General features: G+C 41.8%; 1 protein-coding gene across 1 annotated transcript in view; it reads right to left on the minus strand.

Annotated features, from left to right (window-relative positions):
• KNDC1 (kinase non-catalytic C-lobe domain containing 1) overlaps positions 1-13,790 on the minus strand; it is a 95,837-nt gene that overhangs the window by 23,849 nt on the left and 58,198 nt on the right. The window contains exons 16-17 of the mRNA XM_060241371.1: positions 9,596-9,678; positions 4,452-4,798 (exon numbers count right to left, since the gene is read on the minus strand). Coding sequence (XP_060097354.1) covers positions 4,452-4,798; positions 9,596-9,678 — 430 coding nt within the window. The remainder of the gene's footprint in view (positions 1-4,451; positions 4,799-9,595; positions 9,679-13,790) is intronic.

A 13,790-nucleotide genomic window follows, 5' to 3' on the forward strand; every position in this document is an offset into this window, starting at 1 on the left:
CTGTCACATGCAAAATACACAAATAAAGAATCCACAGTAAAAATACAATATATCAAAAAAGTCAATATAAACTGTATACCAGCTAGTGAATGTTATGAAAAGTTGTTGACATCCTTTTTTTTTTTACTGGTGCTTTGAATATTTATTCAAAGTTGGTTTCCTTGATTAGTATCTTCAGTAAAGTTGGTGTCCTTGATTAGTATCTGATGAGGAGCGATTGAAACATTGTCCAGATCTGACAAGCAATGTCTGGACAGTTTTTGAGTGGATGGTGTCCTTGAACACTCCTCAAACAGACAGCATCCATAATGTTAAGGAACATCTCGTCTTTTGCAGAACTCTGGGCATCTTTGAATAAATTATTAGCTAAGCCCATAGGACTTCACCAGTTGTTTTCCATTTGATTGACTGCACAGAGCACAGGACATGTATGTCCATGTATAGAAATATTATTTATTGTGATGTATGATATGATGTAATTGTTTGATACATAAATAGGTGAAATATAGAATTTTTATTATAAATATTGGTGTGCTACACAGATTATACTAACTTTTTAATATATTGTCACATGCAAAAACCATGGTCGTAGCTGAAGAATTCAATCATGTGTGAACATTCTTCTGTGTGTGTTTTCATCATAAATATTCCTATTTTTGTCTTTCTGCAGTGTAAGAACAAATGCTTGTTCTCCCAATTGCCCTTCTGCTATGCCAATAACTTCTGATTAGACTTCTTGCCAGACGGGTAATCTTCTTTTCCTCACTTTTGGGGATGGATTATCCAGTGACAGTTTCTTTGCACAAATTATAATACAAAAACAATCTTTATGGCTTTTCTGTATAATGTAATATCTATTCAAAATAATTATATCCCTCCCATCCAGCATTCTCAGGGGGGCATATAAAATTTAAAACAGACAATATTTATAATATAACAAAATATAAAAGAAAGCACCCCTATAATCTCCTCTGTCAACTCAGATCAGATATCTCCTCCACTCATCACCAATACTAGAACCATAAACCAATAGGTCTTTAAAGGAATTTTCCCACTTCAACCTTCCTTTATATTCCAGAAAAGGATGAGTGACCATGATCATATTTCTTCCCATCTCAAATGGAGTTTCTTTCTGAGAGAATACATTAGGGAATGTAGCAAAATGGCAAAGGAGGGAGAATGAGAACCGTAAAAGGTCTATTTGGTTTCAAAGCACAGTTTAAAGAATGCCATGGCACAACAGGCAGTCTTAGCCAATGCGCAACAGGGGCAGTTGCCCCAGACCCTTGTGGGGGAGCAGCTGCCCACAGTCCCATCTCCTCAAAGGAGGGGGGAAAGAACAGGTTTTTGCAGATGCTTGCACTTGCCTTATCTGGGCTGAAGCAGTTGGCTTCTGGCAACAGTGATGCCCTTACTTGGCCCTGGTGGGGCCAGTGCAGGGGTATAGCCAGGAAATTTTGGATGGTGAGGCACTGGGAAATCCTGTGGGGCAGGAGAGTCGGGGGAAAGAGAAAGAGAGAAATAAGAAAGTTGGAAGCTGCTGACAGAACAGCTCCCTAGCCTGCAGTCCTCATAACTCTACTGGCTTCCTCATCTACATAAGTTGGGAAGCAAGGATCTCTGACTCTTTTTTGGATGTTGCAATTTTATTTTGCATTGTTAAAAACCTACCTACCTGCCTGATTTTTAAAATAATTTTAAAATAATTTTTAAATTCTCTTTGATTTTTTTCTTCTGTGGGAGGTGGCACTCATCCATGGGGGGCATTGCCCCCAAATGCTCCCACTGTGGTTACAGGCCTGGTCTACTGAGGAGGTGGTAGCAGTGTTTCTGGGTCCCCATTCTGGACTTTCACCAAGGGCTCAGAATTACTATCACTAGGCTGCCCAAATGATACAGTGATAAAAAAGGAGTGAGGAGGAGGCTTTGTTTGCCCTAAACCAGGGGTGTCAAGCATGTGCCCCATGGGTAGCATCTGGCCCACCCAGAGCCCAGATCTGCCCCCCAAGCAACTTCTTTTTCCTGCTTCCTTTCCAAAGATGCTGCTGCAGCTGCACTGTAGCTTGCTTTTTCCCAGCTGCCTTAGTGGCTCTTTGCTTCCTGCCTGTTGCCTCCCACCCTCCTCCCTTGCTTTCTGTCTCTCTGTCTCTCTCTCACACACACACTTCCTTTTCCAGGACTGCTCCTCCTCTTTTGGAGAGAAGGGAAGGAAAGAGAGAGGAAAAAACAAAGTTGGAGTCCAAAGATAGCAATTTTAAGATCAACAACATTTTATTCCAGATACAAGCTTTTTGTGCAAGCACACTTCTTTCGGGAAGGGAGGTTTGTGAATGGATGGATTCTTCTGACAAGAACAATGTGCACTGAGGAAATTATTTTGGCTTATTCTGAAAAGTTTTTTTTTTTAAATTGGATTTCTCTGTTCCTATCTGGATTTATTTTTTAAAAAAAAGACTGATTAGGAATTAGAACCCTTGGATTGGTCCTTGTATCTTGGAGAGTGGAGTGATTTCAGATGTGCTATTATTATCATTAATGATAATAGCACACATTAGTAATGAGACAGGAAAACTAACTCTCAGTCCAGTCCAAAAGGATGCATTATCTCAAGCTTCATTATCAATTGCAATTTAGCAGTCTCTTCTAATCTCCCTTTTGAAATTCCTTTGTCAGAGCAGTGTTACGCTTAGGTCAGCAATTGAATGCTGTGGTTTCCAGTGTCAGACATGTCCTTTTATTCTTTGCATCTTCCTGGACTGAATCCTCCTGGATGGAACTGAGATCTAGGTTTTCTGTATCATTACCAATGCTGGTATTTCCATGTCTACTATCCCTCAGCATATCACTCCTAATTCAATCAAGCTTGCTATTGCCCTTTGACATCTGAAATCACCTTTATAAAGTTTGTACCTCTGGCATCTTGTATTATATTTTGTGGCACACATGACATGGCCCAACAAAGTGACACTTATGTCAGATCCAGCCCTCATAACAAATGACTTCAACACCTCTGCCCCAAACGTTTCCTCCTTCAGTTCCTTCCCACTTATTACAGCCAACTAACAGAAAGTGTGCTGCACATGAACTAAAACTTTGCCAGAAGCTTGGCAACATAAGAGAATTCAGGATACCATCTGTGGATTTTGTTTGGAAGCAGTAATGCAGACAGGTGCTACAGACAGTATGCAACAGACCGAGATTTACAAACAAACTGTAATTTGGTATATATGTTTGGTAGACTAAGCAAGATTTGTACAGCCAACTTGGGTTTAAACAAACCCCAGTTTATCATGGCATCTGATTGCAGCCAATATATAAGCTACACATCATCCTGTATATCGGTATATGTGCACAAATTAGAAAACATTTTATGCAAAATTTCTCATGGGTTGCATGCCCATTTCAAATTTATTTAATTCATTTATCCCACAATTTTTGCCTCAGTGAATGCTTGTTGCTGTTGTTCAGTCACACAGTCGAGTCCGACTCTTTGCGACCCCATGGACAAAGTCACGTCAGGCCCTACTGTCTTCCAGTGAATGCTAAAGGTTGTTTAAAATATTCTTCCTTCTTCCATTTTGTCCTCACAACAATCCTGTGAAGTATGTCACACTAGGACTGTGTGAATGTCCCAAGATAAACAATAACCTAGATGCTATCTCTGAAAACAACATCTTAAATTTAACATAAGCTTTTGATCTATTAAAGAAAGGGTCACCTCTTCTTGCATGACAAGCTATACTCTCCCTGAAAATAGAGATGCTTGAAGGTTACTTTTGTTCTGTTCTTTGATAACACCATTAAGTCATAAGTGCATTAATTCTGTTGTTCTCAAGACTAGGCTTTGCATTTTAGTAGGTGAGTCAAAAGGAAAAGATATTTAATTCAAGGCATGACTCCAGTGATGCCTTTGGCAAGAACTTGACCTCTCCAGGCAGAGAACTGAAAATAAAGAGTATGCTAGATTTGTAAACTCAAGAGTGTTCAAATTGTGAGGCTCATTTTAAGCCTATACAAAACTCAGCTTGGTATCAGCAGTCTTAAAGGAGAAGGAGTCCTTGGATCTAAGCTGCTGAAATATCAAAATGTCTTAATTTCTCCCTCCCAAAAAAACAAACTTTCCTAGTATATTCAGACAGAATAACTTAGGGCTTTGCTTCACAGTAAATACTCTTCCTGATCTTAGTTCATTATTCCAGGACTAAATATGAAGCATAAATGAATTTCTTGTACCTATATTGTTCCTATTTGTGCAGATTATAAGTCTACACTGGCATCTGCATTGCAGCAAAACAGGTCTGGAGTCTATTTTGCAAGAGCTGGGGAAACAGGTAGAACAGATATGAATTTTGGATAATTTTTTAAAAGATATCTTTTTGCCCCATATTACATACCACATCTATTTAAAAGTGCAAAGGAATTTTTTCACACATGAAAACCAATATATGTACCATTCTTTTGGCATGAGTCTTCTGAGTTCCACTCGCTTTTTGCTTTCCAAGTTTTCTTATGTAGTTGTGAACTTCCATACTAAAACATTCAGACCCATAGAATGCAATGTTCCAACCAAGATGACAGTCAAGCAGATCAGATGGGCAAGGAAAGTCAGTAGAATTAGTTTCCTCTGCCTTTACTGGAACCTCTTCTTGCAACTGGCTTTCTTCTGGAAAACCCACACTGAGGTTGCGTTTATTGGTCAGCAAACATTCTTCTATTTCTGTTCCAACCATCTGTGGTCTAACTTCATAGTCAATGTTATCTTGTGAAAGGTCTTTTACTTCCACACTAGGAAACAGAGCTAAAACAAATATGGCATTTTGGTAAAATTTACTTAAAAAGAGAAAAAATGATTGAATTATGTAAAGTTTCTATGAATGGCAATTGCTATCAAGACAACTATCTTCTTCATGTTCCTCTTTACTGTAGTGCAGCACCCTTAACTCTTCATAACATCAGGCACGTAATCTTTTCTTTTCTCCCATGCAAACCTAGTTCATTCCACTCAGCAGCACAGACTTCCATATATTTATTTATTTAATACCCTGATTCATCTGCTTAGAGCTAAGGTAGCTGACATATTAGCAACACATTACAAATCTCATTCTGGTAAATATTCTAAAGGAATTGTCCTATCACAGAAAAAAACCTATCACTTGAATATCGCCGGATGGACAGTCCTAAAGAAAAACACTACATGGAGGAGGCTGTCTGAAAATGCAGCTGGCAGAAGTAATTATTCTGGGAAATGTGGTTAGATAAATATGAGACCCCTAAACTGTGAAGGGTTTTAAAGGTAAAAACCAACACTTTGATTTGGGTCCAGAATAGGATTGCCAGGTCCACCGCCACCACCCAGCCACCAGCCGAGGATGGGAAGGGGGGGGGGGAGCAGAAGCAGATAAGTAACCAGTGCAGTAGCAGAAGAGAACACATAGGAATTATACAAAAAGGATCTCAATGTCATGACAGTGAAATCACTGATCTTGAGGCAGACATCCTGGAGTGTGAAGTCAAATGGGCCTTAGAAAGCATTACTAACAACAAAGGGAGTGGAGATGACGATATTCCAGTTGAGCTATTCAAAGTCCTAAAAGACAATGCTGTTAAAGTGATGCACACATTATGTCAACAAATTTGGAAAATGCAACAGTGGCCACAGGATTGGAAAAGGTCAGTTTATATTCTAATCCCAAAGAAGGGTAATGCCAAGGAATGTTCAAAGTATCGCACCATTGCACTCATTTTACATGCCAGCAAGGTCATGTTAAAGATCCTACAAGCTAGACTTCAGCAGTATGTAGATTGGAAACTACCAGAAGTTCAAGCTGGGTTTCAGACATAGAGGAACTAGAGATCAAATTGCCAACATTCGCTGGATTATGGAGAAAGCATGGGAGTACCAGAAAAACGTCTATCTCTGCTTCACTGACTACACTAAAGCCTTTGATTGTGTGGATCACAAGAAACTGTGTCAAGTCCTTAAAGAGATGGGAGTACCAGACCACCTCACATGTCTCCTAAGAAACCTGAATAAGGGTCAAGAAGCAACCGTCAAGATATGGAACAACTGATTGGTTTAGAATAGGAAAGGGGGTTCGACAAGGATGTATATTGTCACCCTGCTTATTTAATTTATATGCAGAGTACATCATATGGGAAGCTGGCCTGGATGAAGCAGAAGCCGGAATTAAGATTGCTGGGGAAAATATCAACAACCTCAGATATGCAGATGACACCACTCTAACGGCAGAAAGTGAGGAGGACCTAAAAAACCTCTTGTTGAGGGTGAAAGAGGAGAGCACAAAAGTAGGTTTGAAATTCGACATCAAAAAAACTAAGACCATGGCATCCAGCCCCATCACTCTTTGGCAAATAGAAGGGGAAGACATGGAAGTAGTGACAGACTTCACATTCCGGGGATCCAAGATCACTGCAGATGGTGACTGTAGCCATGAAACTGAAAGACGTTTGCTCTTTGGGAGGACAGCTACGGCAAACCTAGGCAGTATAATAAAAAGTAGAGACATCACCTTGCCAACAAAAGTCCATATAGTCAAAGCGATGGTATTCCCAGTAGTAATGCATGGCTGTGAGAGTTGGGCGATAAGAAAGGCAGAGCACAGAAGAATAGATGCTTTCGAGTTGTGGTGCTGGAGAAGACGAGAGTCCCTCGGACTGCAAGAAGATCAAATCAGTAAGTTCTAAGGGAAATCAACCCTGACTGTTCTCTGGAAGGTCAGATGCTGAAGCCAGGCCCGGCACTAGGGGTTCTGGTGCCCCTAGGCCGAGCCCTGATTCCCTGCCCCTTTTGGTGTTTTCTTGTGTGCGCAAAGCGTACACGTTCCAATGACCTCACCATGACATTATCGGGCCACACGCACTTAGCACAAGAGCTCAGCACGGCCTTTCCCTGCTTTAAAGAGAGATGGCAAGAGACCATGGTCTCTTGCCAGCTCCCTTTAAAGCAGGAGAGGGCTGGGCTGAGCACTTGTGGGAAGTGCACGTGGTCAGCAGGGATGGGGAGAAGGCACCTCTGGTCGGGTCAGCGGGGACGGAGAGCACCTCTGGTTGGGTCGGTGGAGATGGGGGGGCGCCTCTGGGCAGGTTGGCGGAGCTCTGATCAGGTCACTGGGGATGGGGCGCCTGCCCGTCCCCTGCTCCTGCGGCAAAGTGGCACCTGAGGCGGCCACCTACTTCACTGACTCTCACGCACCGGCCCTGGCTGAAGCTGAAGCTCAAAGACTTTGGCCACCAAATGAGAAGGCAGCAGGAGAAGATCCTGATGCTGGGAAAGACAGAAGGTAAAAGAAGAAGGGGATGGCAAAAAGATGCGATGGCTGGACAGCGTTACTAATGTCACTGACATGAACTTGAGCAGACTTTGGAGGATGGTGGAAGACAGGAGGGCCTGGCATGAGGTCACAAAGAGTCGGACTTGACTGTGCAACTGAACAACCACCGACAGTGCAGTTGATAAAGCACTGCAGTTCTAAGCAGCGGGCCCCAAACAGGAGTCTTGCTGATGCATTTCATACTGATTGAAGCTTCTAAGACATCTCTCAGGGCAGCCATAGTGACATTGAGACTAGACAACTAGAATGCCCTACACATAGGTCTGCTCTTGAAGTCCATTCATAAATTCCAATTGATGCAGAATGCTGCATCTGGTTACTATCAGGAGCTTGGTGAGATATGCATATGACACCCATTCTGCAGTTATTCCATTCCTATCAGTTCCTAGGTTCAATTCAAGATGCTGGTTATCAACTACAAAGCTCTTCATGCCTGAAGGACCTCCTCCAATGCCCCACTGTGACAGCTTTCCTAATCTGAGCAAAACCTTCTGAAGGCATCACCATGTAAATTGACAGCTGGTGTAACATATGAGTTGTCTGTTGTGGCGCCCACCTTGTGGGATTGCTGCTATCATTCTGCAGATGGTGTCAAACAGAATTGCCCAAGAGCAGAGCCAACTTATTCATTATGCGCAGCAGACACAGTGCCTTAGGGCCCTGATACTTTTAGGGGCCCTGAATGTTTTAATTTCTTTTAAGTCAGAAGGTAAAAAATGAACTTTTAGGGTCAAAGAAAAAACTGAAATGTTTATGGCCCACAAAAATCTATTAAATTTTGCCTAAAACAGAAAAAGTTAAATAAAAAATACTGATATTATTCTGGCGGGAGGGGGCTCCACAAAGGCACAAATGCTTAGGGCCCACAAGAGTCATAATTCGGCTCTGCCCACGAAAGCATTTTATATAATGGAAACATGGCTGTAGTATAATGGGATGGTTCAGGAAGATGTTTCTTTATAAAAGAAAAGGGATTGCAGTCTATTCCAGTGGTTATATGTTTTTATCCTGATCTTACTGCCTTGTCTCCTACTTCTGTAAATCCATTTTCTGCATTGTTTATTTATTTATTTAGTAGGTGTATATTCCGCCCTTTCCTGTAATGGGCTCAGGGCAGATCGCAACATAAGCTGAACAACAATAAAAACCTACAATTTAAAATGAAAAACAATGCAATAAAATTAGCAAACTAAAGAACAATAGAACAAAATAAGGTGCATCACAGGCAGGAAGGGCACATTTTACAGAACAAAGCAATTATCGGCCCAAGAAGAAAATGATGGTAATAATAAATAAGATAGTACCATAGTAAAGCATGATGTCACAGCAAGGGAGGCCAACTGGTGGAATAGTAGCTGGAATAGGACGCCTGCTGCCTCAACCAAAGGCCTGGCAGAATAGCTCTGTCTTACAGGCCCTATGAAATGGTAGCAGCTCAGGTAGGGCCTGGATCTCCATAGGGAGCTGATTCCACCAGGCAGTGGCCAGAGCTGAGAAAGCCCTGGCCCTAGTCAAGGCAAGACGTACGTCCTTCGGATAAGGGGTAGTCAGGAGGTGTTATGTAGCAGATCGCAATGATCTCCAGGGCGTATATGGGGAAAGGCGGTCTCTCAGGTATGTCGGTCCCAGGCCACGTAAGGCTTTAAATGTCAGTACCAAATTCTATCGTATTTGATACCTTGGGGTGGGAGGTTTGCATTGTTTTCTAGCTTTTGTAATCCTTGTCCTATTGCATTATTTATTGGAGATCTCATGCTGTTTAATTGCATTATATATTGTATTCCCCCTCTCTCACCTTGAATCTTAGAAAGACAACTTATAAAGTAAATAAATAAAGAAAAAAAAATTAAAAATACAAAAAAAGTTAAAAGTCAATTATTTTGAGCCTACAACTCAAGCTCTGTGGAGAATTAAACCTGAAATGTCTAGGTTGAAGAAGCCACTTAACAATAGGGCAAGATGGCCCTGTCTTCCTGATTCTAAGAGACAATATTTGTGTATGTGCAAACTGAGGGAAGGCTATTGCCTCAAACTGACTATATCCTCTGGATGGATGATTGTATTACACAGCAAGGGATCACCTTCTGATACGATATGAACCAGTTTTCTACAAATGCCCTTCTGGTCACTTCTTTGTGTTCCTCTGCCTCTCCATATTTCCTGCAATACTTGAAATGTAGGATTGCTAACTCAGATAACTTCAGACTGGCATACTCTGGTCTAATCATGTTGATTTTTCTTACCATTTGTTTCATCATTGGCATTCAGTAGGTTCTTAGGCTCGTTCAGACACTGATATTTATCATCACATTCATTTTCTTTTACCCTGGAAATATCAGTGAGGAAGCAGAAAACAATTTATAAGTAAAAGCTGTGTTAATGAAAAAGCTGTCCCCTCCCAACAGAAAAAGAAAATCATAAAAAGCATAGTCAAGATAAAAACCATAAGAAGTTGCATGTTTCGACTAAGGAATCTCCTTAACATTTGTAAAATTGACCCTTATATTGTGTCTTTGGTAACTACTTTTTTTGGTGTTTCTCCCCTTTCCCCTTTTTTCTATTCTGAATCCCTTTAAAAACTCAACATAAAAATCTATTAACAAGATAAAAAGCATAGTCAAACTGTCCAGGTAGAAAAAGATTCAGAGATTTTACAGGAGTTCAATGGCACAGTGCAATGACTCACACACAGTGGCTAGCAAAGACCCCGGCTGAAACATTAAACAGAGAGGGCAGCACCCAAGCTGTGATTTATAAAACTTCAGCATGTGTGGCTGACTCAGCCACCTGTCATGTTCTCCCCAGGCTGCAGCATGACAGGGGCAGTTTTAGAAAGAGTTTGAGTTTTTATTCATCCAGACTTTGAAATATTTATTTCTTATCTTCCTCTTGGCTCTGATTTGAAAGCAGGGAGTAAATCAAGGAACTTTTCTTTCTATGTAACTTTTCCTTCTCTGCTCAAATGAGCACTCCAAGTCAATCACCAATACTTCTGCTTGGATCTGTTTCCTGCATATAAGCCTTCCTTCTTAACCTTCTACAGAAGAACAACCATCAAGTGAAAGATGAAGTAGTTCCTCTGGAGCACTGATGAAGGACACTGAAACAGGATGTTGTGCAGGGCACAACAATATGTGAATGAATACTAGATTATATATAGGGCAGTTCCAAACTGTATGGACAAGACACAGGACAAACAGCAGCCAGCTCATCCTATAAATGGTGCCCACTTCTTCCTGCAGCACCCTCACTCAGCAACACCTTGATACTGTTCCTAGGCATTTAAAAGATGCTTTTGCTCAAAGTGAAGTTGTCATGTGGGTAGGCACTAGGGTTGTGAATCTCCAGTTGAGGGCAGGAGATCCCCTGGTTTGGAGCCCCTCCCCCCGCTTCAGGGCTATGAGTAAGTGGCAGGTGGAATAGCTGCTGGACACTCCATTATACCCTGTGGAGACTGATCCCCATAGGGTATAATGGAGAATCAATCCATGGGTATCTGGGGGCTCTGGGGGGTTGTTCTTGGAGGCAGAGGCATCAAATTTTCAGCTGCTGGTGCTTTTTCTAAAATCCTCCCCCCATTTTCAAAAAGATTGAACCAGGGAATCTAATTCTATGAACCCCAGAAGAAGGTGCCTCCATCTTCCATCAGTCCCAATGGAGGAAAAGCATTTAAAAGGAACACAGTCCCTTCAAATGTGATGGCAGCTCCCCTGGAACTCACTTCGGAGTTCCCTCTCCCGAAGCCTCCCTCTCTTCTCCCAGAGCATCCTGGTAAGTCCCTGCCTGCTTGTTGGCCTCACCTGGCAACCTTAGTTGGCATAAATGACCAAAGAAACAAAAAACAAAACTTGAATATAACAAAACCAAAGAAGGAAAGATTATCCTGTGTGTTTTGCTCCAGTATGTCCTCTTCCAGTTTCCAAACTGCGTTCTGAGAAATCCTGCCATTCCTTAGGTGTCAAACTAATTTGCTATGAGGGCTGGATCTTGACTTTGTCAGGCCGGGCCATGTGTGTCATAAAATGTAATGCCAGATAGGGGAGATATAAACTTTATAAAGGACACAAACACACACATTCAGCCTAATCCACCTCACTGGCTTGTTGAGCCTCAGCCAACAGAAGGAAGAGAGGCTTGGCTCAGTAGCTCAGCTGTGCAATTGAGAGAGCCTGGCAAAGCTAGCTCTCCTTCCCCCACTTCCTCTCCAAGGGAGGAGCTTTGCTGTAGCTCCTGTACGATTGAGCAAGCCTGGCAAAGCAAGTTGTGATGCAGAAGGAAGCAAGAGAGGGAGAAGGAAGCAGACAACAGTGAGTTGCTCGTGAACCTGATAGGAGCCCTCTGGGGGCCTGATTCCACCCCCCAGGCTGCATGTTTGACACCTCTGTCTTAGAAACTTTCCTCAGTGAAAAAATATGTCAATTTCCTTGAAAGTTGGCCACCACTAATGTTCCCTTGCAACCCTCAGCAACAGGAAAAGGTTAGGTGTATTCTTGGGTTTACGTTCACTTCACAAGAGACTATGAGGCCCCTAAGTCTGACCAGGACTCCTTGAACTGCCTTGTACCTCTTAGAGCATGCCACAGAATCATCTGCAATATACAAGATTTTACAGCAGACAAGTCAACATAGAAAACGTTCCTGAAGCTATTAAGTGTAAAACTCAGTCCTGAAATTTGCAAAGAAACATGAACTGGTTCCTCAGGATGTAACTTTTATTGTTTCTTTTATAAGCATTGTCTTGCAATATGTTTCGAGAGCCCTGCCCAGCTTTCCCCACCAATCCCATCATGTTTGTTAGGTCTATAGAGTCGTCCCAAATGCAGTACCTAATAAAAATGTTCATGTACTATTTTCCAAAACTTCACCATGCAAGCAGAGTTATGTCTTCTAGAGGAAAAACCATACCCTGAGATATATTGCAACAGGGAATAAACATCAAAATTTCTTTCACTCCATTACAGCCTCTTGTCTACCAAGTTAGTCATGAGAAACATTAAGTCAAAGCAGAGGCGCTCATGATGGGAACTGCACTGAAATGCCAGCCATATGTTCTGAGACTGGCACTTAATGCTCATATGAAATAAGACAAATAATTTTATTCTGAACTTAATGAAGTTTTGAAGTTAATATATTTGCATCTTAACTAGCCTCCAGAGAGTGAACTGCACATTGTGAATAATCTTCTCCCTCCCGCCACCCCATTTTAATTGCACGGCAGCTTGCTGTCACCACCGTAGAGTGCTTATAGCCTCTCACTGTCTTTTCATGTTGATGTGGCCCATATAGATCAAGGATGCTGCAGGCTTTGACATGAATATGATCTTCATTCAAAGTTGCTGTCACTTCATGTGCATGTGAGTCAAGCCCCTCGCACTGGAATACCTCAATCTTTTGTTTGAAGGACTGTACATCATTTTCTCCAGATAATATCTATTGTATTCAAAGGTCTTGCAGAAAGTAGAGAGTGTCATAGATAAAAAGGAAATATATTTACAATAACTTGAAGAAAACATAGGGTTGGATACTCCCCCTTATGCTTATTGTTCCAAAACATTATAAAGAAGTCCATTGTTCAAGAAATAAATTCATTACTATATAACCCAGTGGTACTCACTTTGCAGCTCATGGAGGACTACAGTCACAATTACCAGCAATCAGACGAGCCACATGACTACTGTATGCCCTTTGCACTGCCCCACCCAACACACACATACAATAATATAAAATGTAACTGTTAAATATTGTATGCAACTGGTGGGGGCAAACATGTCTAGTCACACAATAGGTCAGGGGAGGCCAACAGTAGCTATCCATATGTTTTTTGCCTACAACTCCCATCAGCCCCAGCCATGCTGGCTGGGGCTGATGGGAGTTGTAGGCAAAAAACATCTGGAGAGCTACCGCTGGCCACCCCTGCAATAGGTTATTCATGGCAAAAGATGTTCAGAGGTGGTTTGCCATTGTTGAGTCCACGTCAGTATTTCTTGGAGATTTTCCATCCAAATACTACCCAAGCCGATCCTGCTTAACTTCCAAGATCTGATAAGGTCAGGCTAGCCTGGGTTATCCAGTATTAATTCTTAAATTACTAGAGTACCCCTGTGCATGCAAGGTTTGTCTATCCCTGCCACTGTTGAACCTTAGCCATCCCTTGTGCATCTGGAGTGAGGGTGTCCTTCCTCCTCATCTCATCCTCATCATAAGGCACAGCAGATCAGGTCAGAGACAGAGATTGCCAAGGTACCCAGAGGAAGGACCAGATGGCTGTGAAGAAAGGAAGGAGCAAAACTACTCTTCTCCCCTCTTTTTTAGCCCTTAACAAAAGCAGATGGATTTCAGGAGGCAAAAGAGCCTAAGATACAGAGCTTAAAACAAAAACAAAAAAATAGAGGAAGAAGGCCTTTTAAGTAAACTGAAGGAAAGTAGAAGCAACTTGTG

Source organism: Heteronotia binoei, chromosome 6, assembly GCF_032191835.1.
Source record: "Heteronotia binoei isolate CCM8104 ecotype False Entrance Well chromosome 6, APGP_CSIRO_Hbin_v1, whole genome shotgun sequence".
Classification (NCBI taxonomy): Eukaryota; Metazoa; Chordata; class Lepidosauria; order Squamata; family Gekkonidae; genus Heteronotia; species Heteronotia binoei.